This window comes from Pteronotus mesoamericanus, unplaced genomic scaffold, assembly GCF_021234165.1.
Source record: "Pteronotus mesoamericanus isolate MK-2021 breed Mesoamerican mustached bat unplaced genomic scaffold, CSHL_Meso_final contig_182, whole genome shotgun sequence".
Lineage (NCBI taxonomy): Eukaryota > Metazoa > Chordata > Mammalia > Chiroptera > Mormoopidae > Pteronotus > Pteronotus mesoamericanus.
In genome coordinates, this window is record NW_026555078.1 from 7420191 (window position 1) to 7443435 (window position 23245).

Genomic DNA, 23245 nt, shown 5'->3' on the forward strand with positions numbered 1-23245 from the left:
TAACTCAGTTTCTCCTTTGTAACCAGGATTGATCACTCCAGCCAGAAGAGTAACGACCCCTCTATTTGCCCTTCGGTTCGGTGGCATAAGTTGCCCAACATGGCCAGGTGGCAGTCTCATCTTCCAATAATAGTGGAAACATTTTGTCCCCTGGTAAAAGCATTCTCCCTCCTCTGGGGAGCTAAAACCAAATTAACAAAGCTCAGAGTTGCCAGGATGCAAAAACAAATTGTGCAAGCTGCTTATTAGATATAACAGAAGAGTCCCTCCCACTACCACCTCTTGATTTCCAGACCCACGGGTGCTGGCTGTGAGGTGGGTAGCACCTACATAAAATGGTCTGTGATTCAAAGCGTATACCGCATCCTGTAAGATAGAAATCCCAGCCTTTAAGGGTGTTGTTTCCCAAATGGTGCCATAAATTAGTTTCAGTAAGCCATTACATTTTCTTGGCAGCTTTCTTGGAGTGATGAGGTATGTGATAAAACCAGTTAATTCCGTGGGCACGAGCCTAGTGCTGCATATTCTTTGCAATGAAATGAGTTCCTTGATCAGAAGCAGGGGTGGTGGCACTGCATACGGGCAGGGAAGGAAAATCCAGAGTTCACGCTTATTCCAGGGAGGGTAAGTCTCTGCCCGCTTCATAATGGATGGGCCCAGTGCGGTCTGCGTGCACCGGGCTGGTCTCCTTGGGATTGGTGCCATGTCCAAGGGTCAGTCGGTCTCCGTTGGTAGCGGATTAGATACCCAGAAGTGGGGATAGCAAGATCAGCCTTGGTAAGGAGAAGTCCGTGTTTTTGAACCCAAGCATGGACTCCATTCTTGCCACCGTGGAACCATTGAGAAAGTTCTAGCTAGCTAAGGAAACAGGCTGCCTGATATCCACAAAGCATATCATTTTGTTCATCTGAATATTGAGAGCCTCCTCTGCAGAGGGTCCTTTGGTAAGCATTCATTAGTCACAAAAACCTTCACAGCATGTGCCCGTTCTGAGAGGTTCAGCCACACCTATTTTCCAGATCTTGTTTCCAGCCTTTCACTCATTTCTTCCAGTCCTTAACTGTATGTGCACATAGTTAACAGTTGTTAATAAATTGGTGTAAATCTGTCCATCTGGTCATTTCTTACTGTAAAAATGGAAAACCAAATGTAGTGCTTGAAGTGCTGCCTAATGGGAAGTTTTACCTTTGCCACTGTCTTTCGGGGTCACCCTTGAGGAGGGCTGTAATGCATTTAGATGGGTACGGACATGCGTAGAAACATCTGTAAATATGGCTCAGACTTTCTTTTCTCCCTCAGTCAACTGATTGATCATAAGGAATAGCTGTGAGGCCCTAAGTATAGATTGAGAGAGAGGGGAGTCATTGCAGCAGGAATTATTGTTGATGGACTCTGAGCCACCAATTCATGCAAATTACTTGTTCCCGAACTGCCCAAGCCTGGTCTTTTATATACCATTTCCATTTGATAGATTACTTTTGTGCACAGCCAGTCTATGGTTATGGTGGTCATGTAATTTTCGGTGCATAATAGGAAGTTCTGGACACATAGTCACCTGCTATCCCAGAGTTAGGAATTTATCCTCTAGCAAGACCTAGTAGCAAACCAGAAGCTGCTTCTCAAAAGGCAAATAGTACCTGTAAAGAAGGGCATGGATTTTCTCTCAAATCCAAGAGCTCTGCACTATGATTCTCCTTCGGTAGCTTTCCAGGGGCTCCATACAGCATCCTTATTTACTACAGACACTTTGAGTATCATTGAATCTGCTGGGTTATAAGCCCCAAGGAGAAAATCAGCTTGCCTTTTCTTGTTCTGGTCCCTATTGGAATCTGGAAGCCTTATCAGTGACTTGATAGATGGGTAGAAGCAGCGAATTATATGTTGCCTTCAAAAAGGCCTACCAGCATTTTACTCCTTTTGTTTGAGGGATGGTACAGTAATTTGACTTTCACCTTGGAGGAAATATCTTGACAAACTCCAGATGACTGGATCCCCAGAAATTTCACTGAGGTGGCAGGTCCCTGAATTTTTGTGGGGATTATCTGCCACTCTCTTGATTTACTTATATTTTACTAAGGCATCTAAAGTACTTGTTGCTTCCTGCTCCCCAGATCCATTCAACATAATGTCATCAATGTAGTGGACCATTGAGATGTTTTGTGGAATGTCAAGACGATCAGGATCTCTGTGGACTGTGTTATGGCAAAGAACAGGAGAGTTGAAATAGCCCTGGGGCAAGGCTTTGAAGGTGTACACAGATACAAGCCAGGTAAAAGCAAACTGCATCTGGTGGTCCTTACAAATTGGTATGGAGAACAAAGCGTTAACCAGGGTGATGGCTGCATGCAAAATGCTAGGGGCTGTGTTAATTTGTTCTAGTAACAATCTAATAGAGTAGCTTCAATTAGAGTCTCTACCTGAATAAATTTATTATCCGTAGTTATAATCTAAAATCCATCTGATTTCAGAACAGGCCAAACAGCCAAGTTTTAATGATGATATGACGGGTATTCTCCTATTTCAAGTCGTTGGTAGTGTCACTGATTTTTATAGTTCTCAGGCTCACAGTTTTGCTTCTGGTTTATTGTCTTGGTAGAGGGATGAATTTCCAGAGTTTTCACTTCGTTTTTTACTGTCATAATGACCTTACCCTATGGATCGCAGAGCACTTGACAAGTATATCTATTCAAATTCAGGAATTGGATGTGGTCGATAGACCGCCTGGGTCCACTGTGATTCAAAATTGGGCTAAAACATCATCTACCATGAGATCACCCTAAGGCCCTTTGACTGGTGTACAACAGTGGCATTTTGCATTCTCCAGAATTAGTGTCAATTCAGAGCTTATATGTGGTAATTCCTAAAAGTTTGGATATATCCTTTTCTCAGTCACAGTCATTATAGTAAGTGGCCCCAGGTGCTTAGAAGAAACTTTACATTATACACTTGCGGCAATACTGTGTGGTTCTTCCCTAACGGGACCTGACCTTCCCTTTAACAAGGGGCTCTGAGTATATGAATTGGCTTAAAGTCTGGAAAGTGGTCGAGAATCCAGGACCCTCCATTGCAGTGATTTGAGTCAGGGTTTTCAGCTGCCTTGCGCACAGTTGTTTCTGTTATATAGATCAAACACTAATCTAGCAACCTGCGCATCTGTTTCATTTCTGGAGATGTCATGATAAAGTAGCCACCAACAGAAACCCCCACAGCGAAAACATTCTGATTTTAAGTGCATCCCTGCTGCCTTTTTGCTAAAAAGAATACACCTTATCTTTGGTGGTTAAGTGTTGCTTCTTGGCCTCTCCTTCTCCAGGATTTTCCTGGTTGAATCAGGGAGCCCCTATTAATGGTGACACCTCCCACTCCTGACCTACAGAGGAACAGAGTCACAGAGCTTTTCAGGGGTGCAGATGCTGCCCTTAATTAATGTATTCATCAATGCCTTTGTGAGGGGACTGTTTTCTAGACTTTTTGAGAGGATGTAGGTTGCATGTGAAAAAATCTACTTTAACATTCTTACCTCTCTAAGCTTTTGGAGTCCTTCCTATATATCAGGTGTTAGCCCACGGGTAGAATCCAGCCCACCTCCTGATTTTGTAAATAAAGTTTAATTGAAGCACAGTCATGCTCATTCATTTCTGTATCGTCAAGGTCTGCTTTTGCACTACAATAAATAGCCCAGTTGAGTAGTCGTGACAGAGACCATATGGCCCACAAAGCTGAAAATATTTGCTGTGTGGTCCTTTATGGAAAGGTTTCCCAACCTCTGCCCTGGAGGGTGCTGGGATTTAATCCAGGCTGGGGGACTAGTGACAGGAGAGGGATGGTGGTGATGATTCTTCAGAACGTTAAGCATCCCCTTGCCAAGGCGTCTGCCTCCGAAAGTCAATCTTCTCATAAACAGGAGAGCAAGCTACTTGTACTGGCCAGTGGAACTCAGAATAACACGTGAGTTCAAGATTCTCAGTTACATCTGATTTCAGTCCGACGTTCCTACTCCAGGTTTCCACGTTCCCTTTCTTCCCAGTTAGGGCAAAAATGCCCTAACTTTCATAAGTTTCATAAGAAACTTGGTGAGGCTGTGGTTTTAAATTGTAAATTTTATACTGACACAATTAAATTTTGTGTTTAATTTTCAGCAATATCAGTCCTGTCATAGATTTTTTTTTTTTTTTAGATTTGCCATGGAAGTGCGTGCTCTCTCTATTTAGACTATGATTTGTCCTGAGAGTTTAAGAACCTGAGCTTACAACATCTTTCTGTAAATGTTCCGTGCTCTCAGTTGCCTAACACAGTCTTTGTAGTCATCGTTGTATTTGAAATGGTCAAGGACAGCAGCCGCTTGGACTTCCAGGGCACTTATTTCAGTAGACACTTACCATAATTAACTGCAGGAGATAACTGATTGTTATGACAATGTGTACCTTGCATTACTAGCATCCCATATCCCACTGGCAAGGACTTAAGCACTGTGCTGAAGCCCAAAGACATGACTAAACTAACTCCAGAAATCCTATCTTTAATGGTCTGTTTCCTATGACCACATCCGTACCAATTCTGTGTCAGTCAGGAGACAGAAACTACCCCAGTAATTTGAACAGGAAAAATTTAATATGAAGTGTTAACTAATAAAAGGTGATTAAAGGGTAAAAGAGGATTCTTAAGGTGTATAGAAGCAACAGCTGCATAAAGCAGCTACCACCCACATAGGACTAGTGGACGACGAACAAGGAATGAACTCAGAGGGTAGACCCTTCCCTTTTTCCCCCTAGGCTGAGATGCAGATCTCCGGGAGAGGGTGGGGGCACCACACGAAACTGCACCCTGCCACTGGAAAAGAAACTGCCAGGGGGCTGATCTGTGGTGGCAGAGACACCCCCCTTCAGTGCCCCAGAAAAGTCCCTCCCTTCTGCTTTTGCCTGTCAAGGCCCCTCAGCAACTTCTGCTGGCCAAAGTCATGTCAGCTGGCAATGAAAAAATGTCTACAGCATCCAGCTCCAGTATCACATAGCAGGAAAAAGATGGGTGGATTTGGAGCTGAGAGGCAATAAATTAGTAACAAGTTCTTATCCAGTTTCTTGGCTGGAACTGCTGTCTGTATGCAACTGCATCCCATGTTTATATCCTGAGCCTGTTCTTTTCCCTGGAGCTCCAGAGAAGTGTTAATATTTGAACTGGCTCTGCCATGTTTCATTTGAATTTTTCACAGTTATCCTTAACTTAATGGATACAGAATCAAACATTTCTATCTCTTCTAATTTTTTCTCATGCAGTAAATGGCATCACCATTCAAACAAAAACATAGCCTTGACTTTTATCTTTTTCCTACTCCACTCCCAGTTCATCAAAGTCTCGCCAGCTCTATCTTCAAAATTTATCCAAATCCTGCCATTTCTCATCACCTCTATTACTGCTACCCGGCTCTAGGTCATCATCTCTTGACACTTAAATTTCAGGAATCATATCCTAGATTTCTCCATTATATGCTTGGTAATTAAAGGACTACTTGTCCTTAATTCTGTAACTTTTCACTGTGTAACAACTGTACCCCATCTCTCCCTTGCCGTCAGGGTAAGCCCAATTTTTTGTTTGCCAATTCAGCACTAACCCTTACCTCTAATTTTTAAAAATTAATAATAACATTTTTTCATGTGTGGGTTTGAAACATGTATAGATAGATCTTCCTAGTAATTGCATATTTTCAGATTTTTTAAAATTTGAAAATGTTTTCCTAAAGATGACTTTATATCTTAAATCTCTGATTTGTTGGGTAGTTTCTACCCCTCAAAAAATTGCCACATATGTCATTGGCTTTATATGTTAAAACTCTCACTCTTTTTCAACAATTTAATCTTTTTAAGGTGAATATCAGTACTTCCTTTTGTTACTTGCAGAAGAGGGAAGGTTTGTATTAATTATTTCTTAGAATTCCATACCACTGATTTCAATAGAAAACTATTATCTTGATCCTTTGGCTCCTTTTTAATATTGATTTGAGGCATAAATATAGGAATCCTCTTTGAAATTAAAGGCTTTTTAAACACATACTTTGTTTTTAATAGAAGAAAATCCCCTGACATATGCCCTTCTTCTTGTTCAGGTGGACGGTGCTGCTGTTTCTCTCCTGATGGGAAAGCTTTAGCTGTGGGCCTCTGTGACGGAAGTTTCTTAATGGCAAATGCAGATACTCTTGAGGACCTTGTATCTTTTCACCACAGAAAAGACATTATTTCAGATATTCGATTCTCACCAGGTAAGATTCCATTGAAATCGCATTTGATTATTAACTTGGATCTGGCAATGAGTAAACATATCAATGTGTAATTTTTAGTATGTGTTATTGTATCTCAGAATTTTACTTTTTTGACTAGAATAGGCAGTATGGTAAAAGGTAAAAGCCCTGTCTTAGATCAGTGGCAAAGTACCTTAGTGCCAATTCTGTCACTAAGTTTTCTGTGTGACTTGGGCCCAAGCACTTCTCTGAGCTTCAATATCTTCATTTGTACCATAAAGGGATTGGATGGATTATCTTCATTTTACTCTTAATACTTTTGAAATTATATTTTGTTTCATCAATTTTATGTATTCTCTATAACAAGGCCTACTTTAATATAGGAATTAACTAATGTTAAGGCAAAATTTACTTATGTTGGTTTACTTCTATTTTTCCTACATTTAGAGGGCTTTTATTTTTTGGTTAAATGCAGAGTGTATCAAAATTACATTGTATATAATTTTTGGCATTTGCTTTCCACTGTATTTTACTAAAAAACTCACTTCATTGTTAATTAGAATATACTTTTAAAATGTTACCTTTTTTTTTTTTTTTTTTTTTTACCATTTGACACATCTTTTTTTCCCCCACAAGGCATTTTTGTTGTATACAGATAACTTGATTGTCCTTGCCTCATCCAATTTCCTTTTTTAAGAAATATTTTATTTATGCCGTTACATTGCCCCAGTTTTCCCCCTTTGTCCCCCTCCGCCCAGCCCCTCCACCTCCCACAGTCCGTCCCCACACCGCTGTTGCCATGTCCGTGGGTTTGACGCACACATCTTGTTAGAACTCACAGATCAACTGAGTTCCTTCCAAAAAGTATTACCAAAATTTACTCTAGTCGCACGGTGTAAAAAATATTTTTAAATGGAGAAAATTTCAGGCAACTATGTTTCTATTACAGGTTCTGGAAAATATCTCGCAGTAGCATCCCATGACAGCTTTATAGATATATACAATGTAATGAGTAGTAAAAGAGTAGGAATATGCAAAGGTGCTACAAGTTATATAACCCATATTGACTGGGATATTAGAGGTAAGAATTTAAATAACTTACTATTTTATAAAAGTTTCATTTGATTTAGTATCGCTAATTTAGAGAAACAAAAAGTGATTCAACAGATTAGTTCAAAAGAATTGTGAAAAGAAAACGTTATTCTCAAAATTATTTTTCACTGCTTGCCCTCACCACCTGATAATGTCATGAGTTTAGACTTTCCAACATTACTTCTAGGATAATTCAAATTATAATACAGTAAGTGTAAGTTCTTTAATTTGTAAAGTATTTTAATTTAAATATTATACAAAAAATTTTTTAATCATTTGTCCTGGTTTTTGTCAGAAAAGTTTGACATATATAGTAACTGAAAATTTGAAAGATAGGTATGTTAGTGAGAATTTTAAAGTGATTTCCCCATTGTTTAATATAAATACATTCCCTAAAATTATTCACATTTGCATAACATACAGTATTTAATGAATATCTCTGTTTTAGCAGGATGCTTGGCATGTGACAGTATTTAATAAGTTTGGATAAATGTTTTTTAAGGATTTTTGTTTAACACACTCATCCCTAAAAATCTAGTATTGTAAGTTAAAGTTTTTCCAAGTACATTTGAACAAAATTTTAAAAGCCCCAAAATTAGTTTCTAGGGTCTTTTATATGCATAACAACAGAAATAGTTTTAATGTACATATACAAAAATTAAACCACTTATGAATTTAATTACTTCATAGTATGGAAATTAACAAAATCAAATGTTCTTAATATATCTTGACTGCAGGAAAAAATGGTCTTTTTTTACCTTTTTTTTTAAATTTGTAAATCATCTTTATTCTATTACAGTTGTCCCAGTTTTTACCCTTCACCCCCTCCATCTATCCCTCCCCCACCCCCCACTGCCACGCTCAGTTCCCACTCTGTTGTCCACGTCCGTGGGTCCTTCATACATGTTTTTTGTCTAGTCCCTTCCCCTTCTAAAAAATGGTCTTTAAGCTTAATTTTTCCATAAAAGTTAAGCATAATACTATATGTATATTTATTTATATTTTATATATGTATATGTAATTTTTGTCATACTTGAAAGCTTATTCAAATGCCAAACTTCCTTCTGTAACAAACAATTGTATTCTGGTTGCATGCCCGGCATCAGGGTCACACACCATGGCAGCAGCTGGACTTGTTCAGTCTTTTTTAATTTTTGCCATGGTTGGGTGGATAATTACATCTCTTTTTTAATTTGCACTTCTAAATTATTTGTTATCATAGACTTTTGTAATTTTATTACTATATATTTTCTTTAACATATAAGGTTCATGTTTTTATATAATAAAAGTTAATTTTAATAAGTTTTCTTTAGAATTTCAAGATTCATGTTATGCTTATAATGGTTTCTATTTTAAGATTACAAAATTATTAAAATATAAAATTATAAATATAGATTATATATATATTTATATATATTTTCACCTTCTTTTTAAGGAAAGCTTTTACAAGTTAACACTGGTGCTAAAGAACAGTTATTCTTTGAAGCTCCTAGAGGGAAAAGACAAACCATCCCCAGTGCGGAGGTAGGAAAACAGTAGTGCTTGTACTGTTGCTGATATGACCAAAGGTGGTACAAAATTGATGCTTAGTACAGTTACACATGCAGCCTGTTCTCAGATTATCCAAATTCTGGATATTTTTTTTCTGAGTTTATTTTATTGGGTCAGACTACATAGATGGGTAAAGGAAGAGACGCTGTGTTAAGAAAAGGAATAAACCCTGTCTAGCGTGTCTCGGTTGGAGCATCGTCCCACAAACCAAAAGGTCACAGGTTGAATTCCCCATCAGGGCGCATGCCTAGGTTGTGAGTTTGGTCCCTGGTCAGGGTGCTTACGAGAGGCAACTGGTCGTTGTGATGTTTCTCTCTCTCATCGATGTTTCTCTCCCTCTCTCTTTCCCTTCCTTCCCCCTTCTTTAAAATCAATAAGCATGTCACGGGTGAAAATTAAAAAAGAAAAAAGAAAAGGAATAAATTACATGTATGCTACTTATATGCTCCAGTTACTTTCCTCAAGGACCAGAGAAGCATGCAAGGGCAAATAGATGACATGACATCTAAGATTAGAAGACATGTTGGCCAAGTCTTTTGGAACCCATATGCCTAAAATGCTTACTGGCACATACCTGTTTAAAGAAAAGGAAAAAAATGTGTTCAGTTTTGTGCTTGACATTAGCAAAAATTTATGACATGACATATCCGAGGAAGAGAGGTTAAATAAATTTTAACAGGAAAGTGACTTAATAAGGAAGGGACTGTAATTTCCAACAGTGATTATTGGAAAACATGCTTATTGTGTATTAGTAGAAATTTAGATGTGAAGGGTAAGAATAACTTTTTTGATTATTCAAAGAGCAGAAATTGACTTATTTCTTATCACTGTATGCTGATCATCTAGGACACGCTGTGGATCTCTAAGTACATCTTGAATAATCTTAGGTTAATATTTTTCTGCAGGAACTAGATGGCTTGGGATACTCCAAAATCAAGACACCTAACATTTAATTTTTTAATTTTATTTATGCCATATAATTACAAAGAAAAATATTAAGATTCAGTTATTAATTTTTGGTTTTGATATTCCAAACTTATCAACATTTTTCTCCTTTTTAGGTAGAAAAAATTGGTTGGGCATCATGGACAAGTGTGCTTGGTTTGTGCTGCGAGGGAATCTGGCCAGTGATCGGAGAAGTCACGGATGTAACGGCCTCTTGCCTCTCCAGTGACAAAATGGTTCTAGCTACTGGGGATGATATGGGATTTGTGAAGTTATTTAGATATCCTGCTAAAGTATGTGTTTTTCTTTAACTTTCCCAATGATTATAATTAAAACTCTGATTAAGGTAATGTCCTTTCATTGCATTTCATACTTGTGAAATGCTATTTCACTACAACAATGAAATAGGAATATTATATACATAAGCTATAATATGAAATGTTTAAAATTATGTTCCCTATTCTTGATACTGCATTTATGGCTTTTATCTAGAATTACTATAATTTATGATTCCATGCCTTAAGTTGTATATTATATTGGACAGTGTTTCTCAATATTGAGTAATGTAAATATCCCTTTAAACGAAATATTTTACCTTTATATTAACTTAATATCAACTTAATATTAAATAATGTTAGTATTCTTTAGTATCCTTTTGATTGCATATATACTATTAGCAGCAAATATAAAGTTTATATTTAAAGTTTATTTTAATCAAATAAAAACTACTGTAAATACAACACCTACAAAATTAAATTAAACATTGATTTAATGTGATGAATGATGTTATTTTGCTAAAGTCAAAATGTACAAATTCTTTCTACTGTACTATATGTCTGTGCTACTGTGTGATTACATGATTCTCTTATTGCTTTCCTCTATTCAAACTACTGGGAAACATCACAAAAGTAAAATCATATTTCAAGTCCAAATGCATTTATTCTTAATTGTCCCAAATTCATATATGTAATTTGGCACCAACAAAAGCAAAAACATAAATTTGAAATAGGGCTCTGACATCATCTAGGATACTTAGTTCATGATGGTCTTCATTGCTCATATTACTATTTTTAGATCATCAGTAAAGTAAAAACACATGTCTAAAAATTCTGATACACAACTCAAGTGCCCAGGAAAATAGTGTATCTATTTTAGATGCACATAAGTGGTAGAACTTTAGTTGCTAAGAATGTGTTTTCAGTAAATTTATTAGTCAGAAACTTCAACTTCAGCATTTAAATGGTATAAATGCCCTAAGAATAGGTTCTGGGACATGGTCTGCAGATTCTCTTCCTTACCTCACAGGGGCAACCACAGAATCTTAGGGAAACGACCGTCTTGCAGTGTTTAGTTAACAGACCTTCATTTTATTTCCGCTAACTCTTTAGAGTCTTCATTCCCAGAGTATTCACTGATTTAGATAGCATTATGTTTTGTATATTTAAAACATTTCTTATATTAACATCCTTAAAAAGATGCCCATCTGAAACCTGCTTATGATACATTACCCTGCATTTTATTTCTGTAACTTGGTAATGCTGGTGTCCTAAATTTACAAATTGCCAATATCTAAAACTCATATTTTTCTTGATATTTAAAAATACATTCCCATGTGTGGTGCTTACAAACAAAAACACTAACGAATTAAGGTACAAGATATTTGCATGGGCATATACCAAAATGATTGATAATTATTTTTGCTAATAGAGCCATCCTATACATAGATATTTATATTCTGATTTCTAAGTCATTGTTTTTATTTTTAACAATGCATAGCTGTTTTTTAATAGATATGCACTATTCCACAGAGATACACTACAATTAGTGAGCATTGCTCTTACGAATTTTTAAGATTTTTGAACTTTTTCACTGCTGTAAGTAAATACTGTGGTAAATAACTTTAGCGCACAGCATTTTTTTTAGCGTGGATATCTAGAAGGGGGATTGGTAAGTGGAAGATCAGAACATTTTTATGCTTTTAATGCAGAATACCAAGTTGACTTCTAAAAAAGTTGTGTCCATGGTACTAGCAATATGTGAAATTACTAGTTGTATCCTACCCTCACCAGATTGGGAATTGTTATTTTTTTATTCTAGTGAATTTCAGTATTTCTCATTTTTTATAAGTTGTATTTATAATGATCAATTCCTAATCATGTATTAAGAAAAGAATTCAGAATTATAACTGAAAGTTCAAGTAATGAAATTTCTCAGAAATACTTTGACTTTTTTATCTTTAGGGAAAATTTGGAAAGTTTAAGAGGTATGTGGCTCATAGTGCACACGTCACAAATGTTCGTTGGACTTACGACGACAGCATGTTGGTTACCTTAGGAGGTGCGGATATGTCTTTAATGGTTTGGACAAATGAAATGGAGAGCTATCGAGAAAAAAAGCCTTGTGATAGTGAAGAATCTGATGTAGATTCTGAAGAAGATGGGGGTATGTTGTTTTATAATATCTTAACTAAAATACAGAAAAAATTAGTACAACTAGTTTAAACTGCAGAAGTTTAAGTAACAACAATGTTTGAATAATTGTGGTTTTAGTGTGTTTGGTCTGCTTAACACCAGAATTGTTTTTGTGACTCAAGAATAGCAGGCTGTCGTATATTGATGACTTTGATATTCTTTATCTACAAGTGTAAGATAATCATCCTTATCAAATAAGTACTGTTAAAATAATTACAGTATCTAACTTCATATTTTAAAATAATTCCTAATATACCAGTAATACCAGTTCATTATAGAAAAATTAGAAAATATATTTTACAGTTAAGTAATAAGTACAGCATCCATAATTTTAACCACTCTTTGGCAATCTCTATGAACATTTTGAGGTCTATTAATAAGGGTCTGTGCATTTGATACACACAACACGTTTTTAACAAAAATGGTATCATATTGAACTTATTTTTTTGTAGCTTGCTATTATCACTTAGTAATAGTTTGAAAACATTGTTACATATCATTAAATATTTTCCTACATCATTATTACTGGATGTATATTTTATAATTTGGCTATAATATAGTTTATTTAACTTATTTATATCGTTGAACATCCTTGTATCCAAATTATAAGATCATACTTGGTCTCTTTAGTTATCACTTAACAAAGAATTCTTGTATTTTAATAGGCTATGACAGCGATGTTACACGGGAGAACGAAATGAGTTACACCATCAGAGCCTTATCAACAAATATCCGTCCAATGTTTGGAACCAAGCCTCATTTGCAACAGAAAGAACCGTCAGTTGATGAGAGGTAACAGTTAAGTTTAAAACTAGATGAAGAAAAAGATACTGCTTTTAAAAATTGAATTTATTGTTTAACTGAATGAATGAATTTTTGCAAAAAACTAACACTGGGACTCTTTCATTACACAATCCCCAGCACCTCTTAGAAAACATGTTTTTCTTTAAATCCTTTTTGGTGGTAACATTGGTTTTTTAAAGTATTTTAGGGAATGATGCTATATATAAAATATATAAAGTCTATACAATTAAAGGAATCTTATTTGCCAACTTTTATAAATGTATGCATTGGGGTTGGCGATAATAAAAATTGAATCCAATGTCAGGTACTTTTTAGGAAGCATGTGAACAGAGATACTAAATTTTGAAAAGGCCTTCTGAGCCAGGTGCTTTTAATCAAGAATAGAAAATCATCATTTCAAAAAATTGTCAAAAAGGTAAGTATAGCTTGTTTTTAATGGGAATTATTGGTCTTTGTCTAGAATCAGCATATCAAAACTAAGGACATGTACACAATAATTTTAGCAGAGATAACTTTTTAATAAAGTATCTCAGCTGGGTTACAGGTCAAGAGAGAAATTGTGAACCTGATGCTTTAAAAATCATCAGGGAAGATAGAAAACAATAAAGAGGCATATGGATCAGTGAGTGGCATGGATTTCAGAAGCAAAGAGGTTTTAAGAAATGTCAGAGGAAAAATTACCCGGAGGCAGCAGTGTGGATCGAAGGAGTGGGAGGTGGAAACAACAGTGACATCTTCTGTAGAAAGCTGTGATGAAGCAACTTGATCATGAAAAGTCCATAAGAATGTTTGAGGGGAAAGTTAAAGAAAGGGAATGCATCCACAGCGAATGGAATGTGTGGGAAATTCGAGTGAATGTGGAGTGCCTGAGAAGTGCTGAAGAGCCCTGGAGCTCCGCTGGGAAAGCCGGTCTCGTGGGAAAGCAGCGGCAGAGGGGCTTGCGCTTACACCTGTGGGTTTAGTACGCGGGAAAGATGAGGTCGGAAGGGTGAGGTGCATGGCAGTGAGGGAGAAGTGGGGAGGGCTAGACCTTCAGCGCAGAGTTCCCAGGGAAGTTCTGGGTGGATGCTGAGGCGGTGACTGCCTCCACAGCACCTGTCTCAGGTCCCCTGTCGATGGTGGTGTGCCTCAGGTAATAACCACGGTGAGTCCCTTCATGGGTGATAATCAGTGTTGTCCCCATGGATAAAGAGGCAAAGGATGAAGCTACAGATATGTTTCAAGAAAGTCGACCAAACCATAATCCGAATACTTGCACAGGATTCAAGGTCGAAGCGACTTGGTAGGAGGCAGTGTCACACCCTGCAAAGGACATGGTTTCGGATTTAAACGCGTGTGTCAAGATATTCATGTTATCATTTATCTGTGATCTTGAAAAACTGTTCATTTTCTCTGAGCCTCAGTTTCCTCCAAGGTAAAATGATCATGATAGCTTTAACTTATGGAGTATTTCAAGGTTTAAATGAAATAATGTAAATAAAGAATTTAGATAGTAGGTCTTTACCAGTGACATCCCTCCCATGGAATGAAATACAAAGTAACCTGAGGAGTACGCTGCTTAATACTGAAGCACTTTCTGAAATTATATATTCACAAAGTAGGGAACGCTATACATTTATTAAGTAATAGATTTAAATATGCAAATGTGGATGTTTCTAATTAGAATATTTGCAATATAGTGCTTAATATTACTTAAAGGAAATCGTTTCTCCCAGGTCAAGGAAAATGAAAAGTGTCTCATAAGGGAGAAGGAACTTGATTTTTCCATAGTCTTTTTCATTTATTATATTGATTTTTAAAGAAAAATATCATCACATAAATTTGGTATGTCAGAAAGTGTGACCTAAGTTTAATCTGTAGGCCATCTCTCATGATAAAACACTTCAATTTTCTTCCTCATTACTGAAGGGGCCCAAGTTCTGACATGAAAACCCCTCGCTGCTCATGAAGAAGGGCTGACGCTGTGTGTGATAGCTGCCACCTTCGCAGTTAGCTTGCGGTTTTCACACTAACCTCTTAGAATTATGTTTGAATTTATTTTGCACATTGTCTTTAAATCATAATACAGCTCTGCTAAATTCTAAAAATGTCAAGGCAGACACAGCCAGTAATGTGATTCATGGTTAGGAGTCTTCTGTTTCATGAAATGAAAGAGTCAAAGGAAATAACAAAGAAGGGATATTTCTTTTTACCAACTTTGAATATATGTCTGAGGAAAGAAAATATTCTGTATAAATAATTGCTTTCATAATTTACATAAAATATATTATTGCCATGTGAATATGAAATAAAACTTTATAAAAAGTTAAAACAAATACTTGTCAAATACCCACTTAAAAGGAACATTTTTCTAATAACAGTTTGATTACTATTCTAGTTGGCTGATACTTTCGCGGGATTTTTTTTTCCTAAATGACTAATAATTTTGTTATTTTTCTATAAATATATGTGAAGCATATCTTATGTATTTAGTTTATTGTTAATCAAATCTTTAATATTTTTGAATAAAAGTATTCAAAACAATGAGATGTCGAATTAGGTACTTTTATTTCTTTAAAAGTTGTCATATTTCCTTTATTCTGCTTACTAAACTGGTACATTTTATTCTTCATCAGTTTTCATATCTGTCTCTTACATTTTTTTCCTTTTGCTCCTTTTGAAGGCAGGGGGTAGTAAGGTAAGCATTTCGTTAAAGAAAACACTTTCCTCAAAAATTGACTCTTTTTTTGCTCTCTATAGTATTTTAAAATACATCTTTTTGCTATACAACATTGAACCACATTTGTCATGAAAAAATCAGAAAATGAAGTAGGGCAAATCCTACGAGAGTTTCATTTTATAGATACAATATGTGAGTGTTGTAATGAGGATCTGTATCATGATCATTGGTTTTACGAATGACTTTTCATAAGCTCCTCTACTCAAGATAGTTTGTTTTTCCACAGTTTCAGAGACTCATAAAAACAATCTGTTAACCACAAATTTTTATCATTGGAAAAACTTTCCATTTATAAACCTTAAGTGTCATTTAATACATGTTTAATATATTTATTAACATTAACATAGTGCAATGACAATATTTGTATATTTGATAAAACATGTACAAGGAAGGGCTCTGGAATACTTCCACAGCTACTTTTAGTGAGAGGAAAATGTCTTCTAACAGTTTCTGAAAGAGAGCAGTGTGGGCAAGGCTAGTTTAGGAGTTTCTTAAAAAGGTACCATCCAGAAAATGCTGGAAGGCAAGGATGAAAAAAGTAGATTTGAAACCAGATTGTATAGAAATGCAAATATTAGGCACTCCTTAATTTACAGTCAGCAGCAATTATCTGTTTTTTTTTTTTGCAGGGGGTGATGTGTGTGAAGATGAGTCTAGTGTGAGATTTAATTTCTAAAAAGGCCTTTATAATTCTGTTAATACTATTTTAACAGAAGTAAAATGTTCAGCTCTAGCCTGAGATCTGGAGCAGTTTATTTAGGACTGATCTCTGCATTTTAAAGGGATGTCGGAAGTTTACAGTGACCCAGATGAAGGGAAGCTGGGAAGCCACTTCACCTACAGAATAATTCATTGTTGTAGGAATCGCTTGTTTAAAAAATAAACAAACAAACACCTAAGTGGAGATATCGCTGCTTGGGCGTGAACAGTTCATGACCTCCCTGTCACAAGCAACATCTGTGCAGAGCTTAGATGACCATTTGTCACCGGTGCTACGCAGGGGTGTTCTAGGCGTGTAAAGAGGGTTCCTGGTTCCATTGGGAGTATGGATGAGATGACTTGCGTGATCCCTTCCCATTCCCACTTGGTCATTATGTTATTACAGGAAATTTCTTTTTAAGTTATCTCCTTGGCTGTGAAAATCTCACCTCCAGGTGGGTCCTCAGGGAGTCAGTCTGCCTGCTCAGTTGGACTGAACTCTTCTGGGTCAGAATAAGGGGAGCTGGGACTCCGTAAACAGTTTCCTTCATCGCGGCTCCAGCGTTACCAGCCCTTTACGTGAGATGTTAACATTTTAGTGCCCTTTCCTAAGGACAAAGATCAGCTTTAATATTTTGTTTGAAATTCTGATTGCCTAGTAAAAAAAATTAAAATGGCACTTTTTAATATTTATAACACAGAACATGTTGAATTCTCTTTTATTCTTCTTTTTCACATTCTTATTTCCCTGCCATTAATGGAATGACTTAAGCTTTTTCTTATATGCAGTAATAGATAAAAACAGTTGGTCTTTAATATATGCAATGAACTTTATCTGCATTAAACTTGTAAAAATATTTTATTAGAGAAAGTATTTTGCAAGTGTTTTAAATAAATTCATTCTGTGTTGTAATCTTTTCCCTTTTTTATCTGCTGCTAAAAAGAGGTTCCAGGTAATCCTCTTTCTTTGCTCTTTCTATGAGGCCTAATTTTGTGTTTTTCTTTTCTTTTTTATTTCCCATTAATGAGCTATGTTAACTTAGTGTTCTTTACCTCCAGTCACAGTTTTTCTCGTTTTTCTCATTCGAAATGAGTATTTCTGAAATGAATAGCATCTTAGTTATTGGACACATACTACACAAGTAACTGCTTCTCTAAAACTTTATCCACTTACCTTGTACAATTTTATAAGATGTATAAATTTAAGCAATAATATATCTTAAATGAATATTTACAGAAGTTAAAATATGCTTAATTTACACAGGATTGTGTAGATAAAAATTACCTGTTTCTTAAAGCTGTCAAATGATAACATTGACTAAAGTTCAACAAAATGGCTTGGAAGCAAAGCCAAGACTGCTATCCTTCTCTAAAATGATCCCAGCAGAAATATTTTGGAGTTAAATATCATAAATTTTAGTAATTTTATTAATTACATGCATTTTTAAAAGTATACAAAAAAGGTTTGAAACCAAAAATTTTATGGTAATTTGCAAAGTTCTCTATTTAGTTTAGTGACACAAAATTTAAATGCACTTAATCAGTCATTCTTACATGCTCACACATGCTGCTCCGTATGAAAATAGACATTTCCTTTATATTACATGTTCAAGATACAACACTTCACTTACTTTTTATGAATAAATCACCTGAAAATAATTTTGAAAATACAATTGTATTGTTGTGCCTTTACTTTTATGGACTTATTCATAAATGTTGAAATTTTCACGGGAAAGTTAATGTGTATCATTTCCTGATTTAGTTTTTAAAAATTGAATATTAGCTTAAAGTTTGGAGGGCGAGTTGATACATGATCGATTTCGGTTCAGTGTTACGGTTATTAAATATTTGAATAATGGTTATCTCAGTTAAAACTAAATGATGTGGAGTTTAAAAACATTTTTAAAACGTTGTTAGGAAAGAGTCTCCGCATTTAAATGATTAAAAAATGGGAACTCTATACACCTGAGGGGACACAATGAATAGATCCTGAACTAATCGTGGGAACAGAGAAGAGCAACCTAGATTTTTGAAGACTACTATGTAGATAGAGTTAATAAATGTTTAGAAAATGGCGAGGATGAAGGAAGAGGAGAAGTGGGAGGCAATAGCAATAGTAGTCACCTTTCATAGAGTGTTGCGTGGTTTACAGTGCCTGCGACTGTCCGGTGTCTTGCTTGACTGGTGTTGATGCCATAACGATGTTAGGGACTCCTGGGAGAAGAGGAGGTAGAGGGTGCAGAGTTGCAGGTAGAGTACAAATTTGAACTCAGACATGACTTTTGTCACCAACAGTATAGAAAGTTCATAGAGGTTTTCAAAATTCAGTTTAAGAAGCTATTGAGAACCTGCCATGTGTAGAATACTGTGATAGATACTTTAGAGCAATAATCCAGGCGTTACTAGTGCATCCCATCAATGAGTTTTTGAGTATGTAAAGCTAACATTTGTATATTTTTATGAGCAGTCTGCTCTTATACTAGTATAGGATTTACATTATGAAACCTACACCAAAGCAATTAAAAGTAAAATGAATAAAAGCTCTAATATTTTCTTTCCACATTGGTGTTTTAGAAGATACCAAGATAACAGAGGGCACAGTCTAGTGAGCAGCACAGATTGGGTTGACTTTGTGAAGGAGTGTTAGACATTTCTCTCTGGAGGGCAGGTAAGGGAGACCCCACGAGGGTGCCTGTGATGGGTGCCTGTCATCATTCCCTCTTCCCTGTTCCAGGCCCCCGGTGAGCAGGGCCCCACCGCAGCCAGAGAAACTCCAGACAAACAATGTTGGCAAGAAGAAGAGACCCATAGAGGTGAGGAAAGCCATTCTCTGGTGTTCACTTGTGCTTTGAAATGAATCCCGAGTTCATTCTGTTTTCTTTTTGTAAATATCCAAATCTTGTCATTATTTTTAATGAAAATAAACATTGAGTAATTTTTTGGTTGTGAAAATTGCTTGCTTAACTGTCAAGTCTGAGGATTAGGTTGACATCCTGTTTCTCCCAGGCACTGCATAATCCTAGTGTCAGGAGCAGCAAGTAAACTGTGAAATCAGGGCAAAAACCAGGCATTAAAGCTGTGGGAGGGTGACTGTTGTACTCCCTATTCCGCTCGGCCCCACAAGGTCAAGGAAAGTGGTGGGCACTTTAGCATGAGTGAGCAGAGAAGGCGTGCTTCATTTTGTGCACCAGTAGCAGTATACTGTTTGGGTCCTTGAAGTATAACACTTGGCCATATTTTATACTGAGTTATATATGCAGATCAGATATCTTGACTAACACACACAAGTTGGAATATTCTTTTGGACAAAAATATCTTGGCATTTAACACAGGAAAATCTTAAGAGCTGAAATTCTTGGAATCATGACCTCGTGATTCCCTTTTTGTTTTTATAACTTTATATAGAAAAATATAGAATGTGTGTTTTAGCTATACAGAACAGGTTACATAAAGAAGTATGTCTAGTTTAACTTTGTATTTTCAGTTCGTAAAACATCAAAAATGCATCCTCTTTTGTCTGAAGACTCCAGTACTGGATACAACAAAAAATGGTGATTATTTAGACATGAGGCGTTGTATAATGGTTTTTATCTTCATTGTAGGACCTTGTGTTGGAGCTTGTTTTTGGCTATCGAGGCAGAGACTGTAGGAATAATGTTCACTATTTAAATGATGGTGATGATATAATTTATCATACTGCATCCATTGGAATCCTGCACAATGTTGCTACAGGTAGGAAACTCTGAGTCTTCATCCCTACCTTTTTTTTTAAATTAGGGTTTTTTTATTTAGTGTCTTAAAATTCTTTGTTATGAATGTAAGTAATTAAAATGCGCGAGCCTAGAATATAACTATTTCATACTGTAGAATTGTGTACTAGTATTTCAAGTAACCAAATATACCATCTGAATAGAGTGTAATAGGAAAAAAAGATTTCGTAATGCAAAGTGTGCTTATAGGTGTCTATTAGAAGTGAAGGTTTACCATATGTTGAAACCTTGTTTTATAGTGAAACCATTTGTAACTTTATTCCATTTCCCCATAACCTTAACATGAACTTGGATAGCTGGATGGTTGTCTTTGAGAGTAACTGAAAGTAGAATGTTAAGTGTGTTGATTGTTTGGTGGGGGCGGGGAGGGGACGGGAGAAGGTGGGGGGTGTTTTTACTGAGGCTCTGGAAAACCTAGGAGTTTAGCTAAGAAAGTTGCTTGCCTGTGGCTCTACTGATAATCCTTTGATTCAGGAAGGTAAGAAAATACTTCTTGAGGTTTATTTAACCTACTGGATTGTTGAAATGCAAATAAAGTTCTCTTAGCATCATTTGATGACCAATGATGTAATACTACTACCAGAGACATTCAGTATTTAATTTTAAATTTGGTTTTATTACAGAAAAATGTAAACTTCATAAAGTCTGAAAGTTGAAAGTAAAAATAGAGATTATCTAGTTCAAACATTTCTGACTTTTCTTCTGGTAACTTCACTCTGAATAGGTAATGAGTCCCCCACTCCTGATCAGTATTAATCATTAATATACTTTTTCTGTTTTTGGTTTCCTAAAGAAAAGGACTCACCAAGATCACACAGAAATCAGTGGCAATTTTTCATTTAATAATTTGGGTCACTTAAAAAATACCACTTAGAAAGAAAATCCTCTTTAAGTGAGGCTTCATGTACCCTTCAAAGAGAGTAGAGGAGAAGAATAAGACAAGCTAGAAAAGGATGAATGTATAAATACACTTTCATACATACACTGCTTACGATGTCATACACTGCTTAACGATGGGGATGTGTCCTGAGAAATGCTTGCTTAGGTGATTCGGTCATTGTGCAAACATCGCAGAGTGTACCCACGCAAATCTAGATGGCATGGTCTGTTACACCCCAAGGCTCTATGGTACAGCCTCCTCCTCCTAGGTGAGGAACCTGTACAGCATGCTACTCTACTGGATACTGTAAGCAGTTATAACAATGCTAAGTATTTCTGTATCTAAACACATTAAACAGAGAAAAGGTACAGTAAAAAATATAGTATAAAAAATTTAAAAATGATGCGCCTGTAGAGATCACTCGTCATGAATGGAGCTTGCGGGACTGGAAGTTGTTCTGGGTGAGTTGGTGAGTGAATTTGAAGACCTAGGACATTATACCGCATATTACTGTACACCTTGTAAACACTGTGCACTTAGGCTACACAAGAGAAAAATGATGCAATCAAGAAACAGTGAACGTCAGCTGTATGAGGCTGCTGCCGGTGTAATGTGGCATACTGTTTTATAGCAAACTTATTTTAAGTAGAAAGTACACTCTAAAATAATAATGAAAAGTATAGTAAATACAGGAACCAGTAACATAGTCATTTATTATTATTAACCAATATTACGTACTGTGTGTCATTGTATGTGCTATACTTTTATATGACTGGCAACCCTGTAGGTTTGTTACACCAGCATCACCACACACCTGTGTGATGCCTTCCATTATGTTGCTGTGTCACAAGGCGATAGGAATTTTTAAGCTCATTATAATCTATGGAACCACTGTCCTTTTTTTTTTAATTGATTTTTAGAGAAAGAGAAAATGAGGAAGGGAGAGAGAAATATCTGATCTGTTGTTCCACTTATTTATGCATTCATTGATTGATTCTTGTATGTGCCTCGACCAGGGATTGAACCCACAATCTTGGTGTATAGCGATGACGCTCTAACCAATTGACCTACCCTGCCAGGGCTGGAACCACTCAACTGTCTTACGTGGGGTCTATCATTGACCAAAATGTTAATGCGGCATTTGACTGTCCTTCATTTTTTACTGTTTTAATTTTTGTACTTCTAATTTGTCACCTTTGTAATGGTAGGTGTAGAGAGACAGGGCAGAGGTGAACCTAGACACTTATTTGGCCTCTCACCAATTTGGAGACACATTGCTACGTTCACCATCTAGGAAGTCTTGGTATGTTAGATTTATTACTTTAGCTGATTTAACTGAACTCTCAGTCCTGGAAAACATGAAGCAATGTCACTTTGAGAAGTGTAAAAGTAATATTAGATCTGTTCAATTGTTGGGGGTTATTTTTTTTTGTTTCATTTTTTGCTTTTTGGTGGACTTTTGCTTTTCGATGACCCAATTTGGACCCAGCCTACCATCTCGGCCTCATCTCCCGCCTCGCTGCTGCACTTGCCCAAGCCCATCTGCATTACCGCCTGCGTCGGCATGGTCTGCTAAGGTCTCTTCACTGTCACCACTACTAGATGAACCACTTCACTTCTTTGATCAAAACTCTTCAGTACCTCCCCACTGACTATACAATAAATATGAAATTTAATAGGATGGCATTTCAAATCCTCTATAATTCTAGTTCCAGTGTGCCTTTCAACCATCCTTCTCATGTTTCTTCTTTATAACCTTATGCTTCAGACCAATGAACCCTTTGTATGCATACCTAATACTTTCTTGCCTTTGTACCTTCACTTACACTGTTCTACCTAGGATGTCCTTCCCCAGACACCTTCACATTTACTGAATCTCCCAGATCACCTACGAATGCCATGTGCCCAAGATGAGATTCTTCTCTGATATGACTTCCCATAGCGTTTTGATCTTTAACTCTCTGTGGCACTTGCTCCCTTTTTTCTCATAGCACATTAGTTTATGCCTTTCAGGGCCCCATCCCATTAAATAAACATGTCAGAGTCATTTTCCCATCCTTATGATGATGTACACATAGTAAG

The 23245-nt window shown here is 36.3% G+C and overlaps 1 protein-coding gene across 5 annotated transcripts in view; it reads left to right on the forward strand.

Annotated features, from left to right (window-relative positions):
• Positions 1-23245, forward strand: part of EML5 (EMAP like 5) — a 110358-nt gene that overhangs the window by 66010 nt on the left and 21103 nt on the right. For 2 of the 5 annotated variants that reach the window (XM_054567172.1, XM_054567175.1), the window contains exons 22-31: positions 6101-6253; positions 7182-7313; positions 8760-8848; positions 9937-10113; positions 12061-12262; positions 12957-13083; positions 15758-15772; positions 17458-17466; positions 19248-19326; positions 20116-20245. In XM_054567172.1, the coding sequence (XP_054423147.1) occupies positions 6101-6253; positions 7182-7313; positions 8760-8848; positions 9937-10113; positions 12061-12262; positions 12957-13083; positions 15758-15772; positions 17458-17466; positions 19248-19326; positions 20116-20245 (1113 nt within the window). The remainder of the gene's footprint in view (positions 1-6100; positions 6254-7181; positions 7314-8759; positions 8849-9936; positions 10114-12060; positions 12263-12956; positions 13084-15757; positions 15773-17457; positions 17467-19247; positions 19327-20115; positions 20246-23245) is intronic. The other 3 variants (XM_054567170.1, XM_054567174.1, XM_054567171.1) reach the window with 2 other exon arrangements.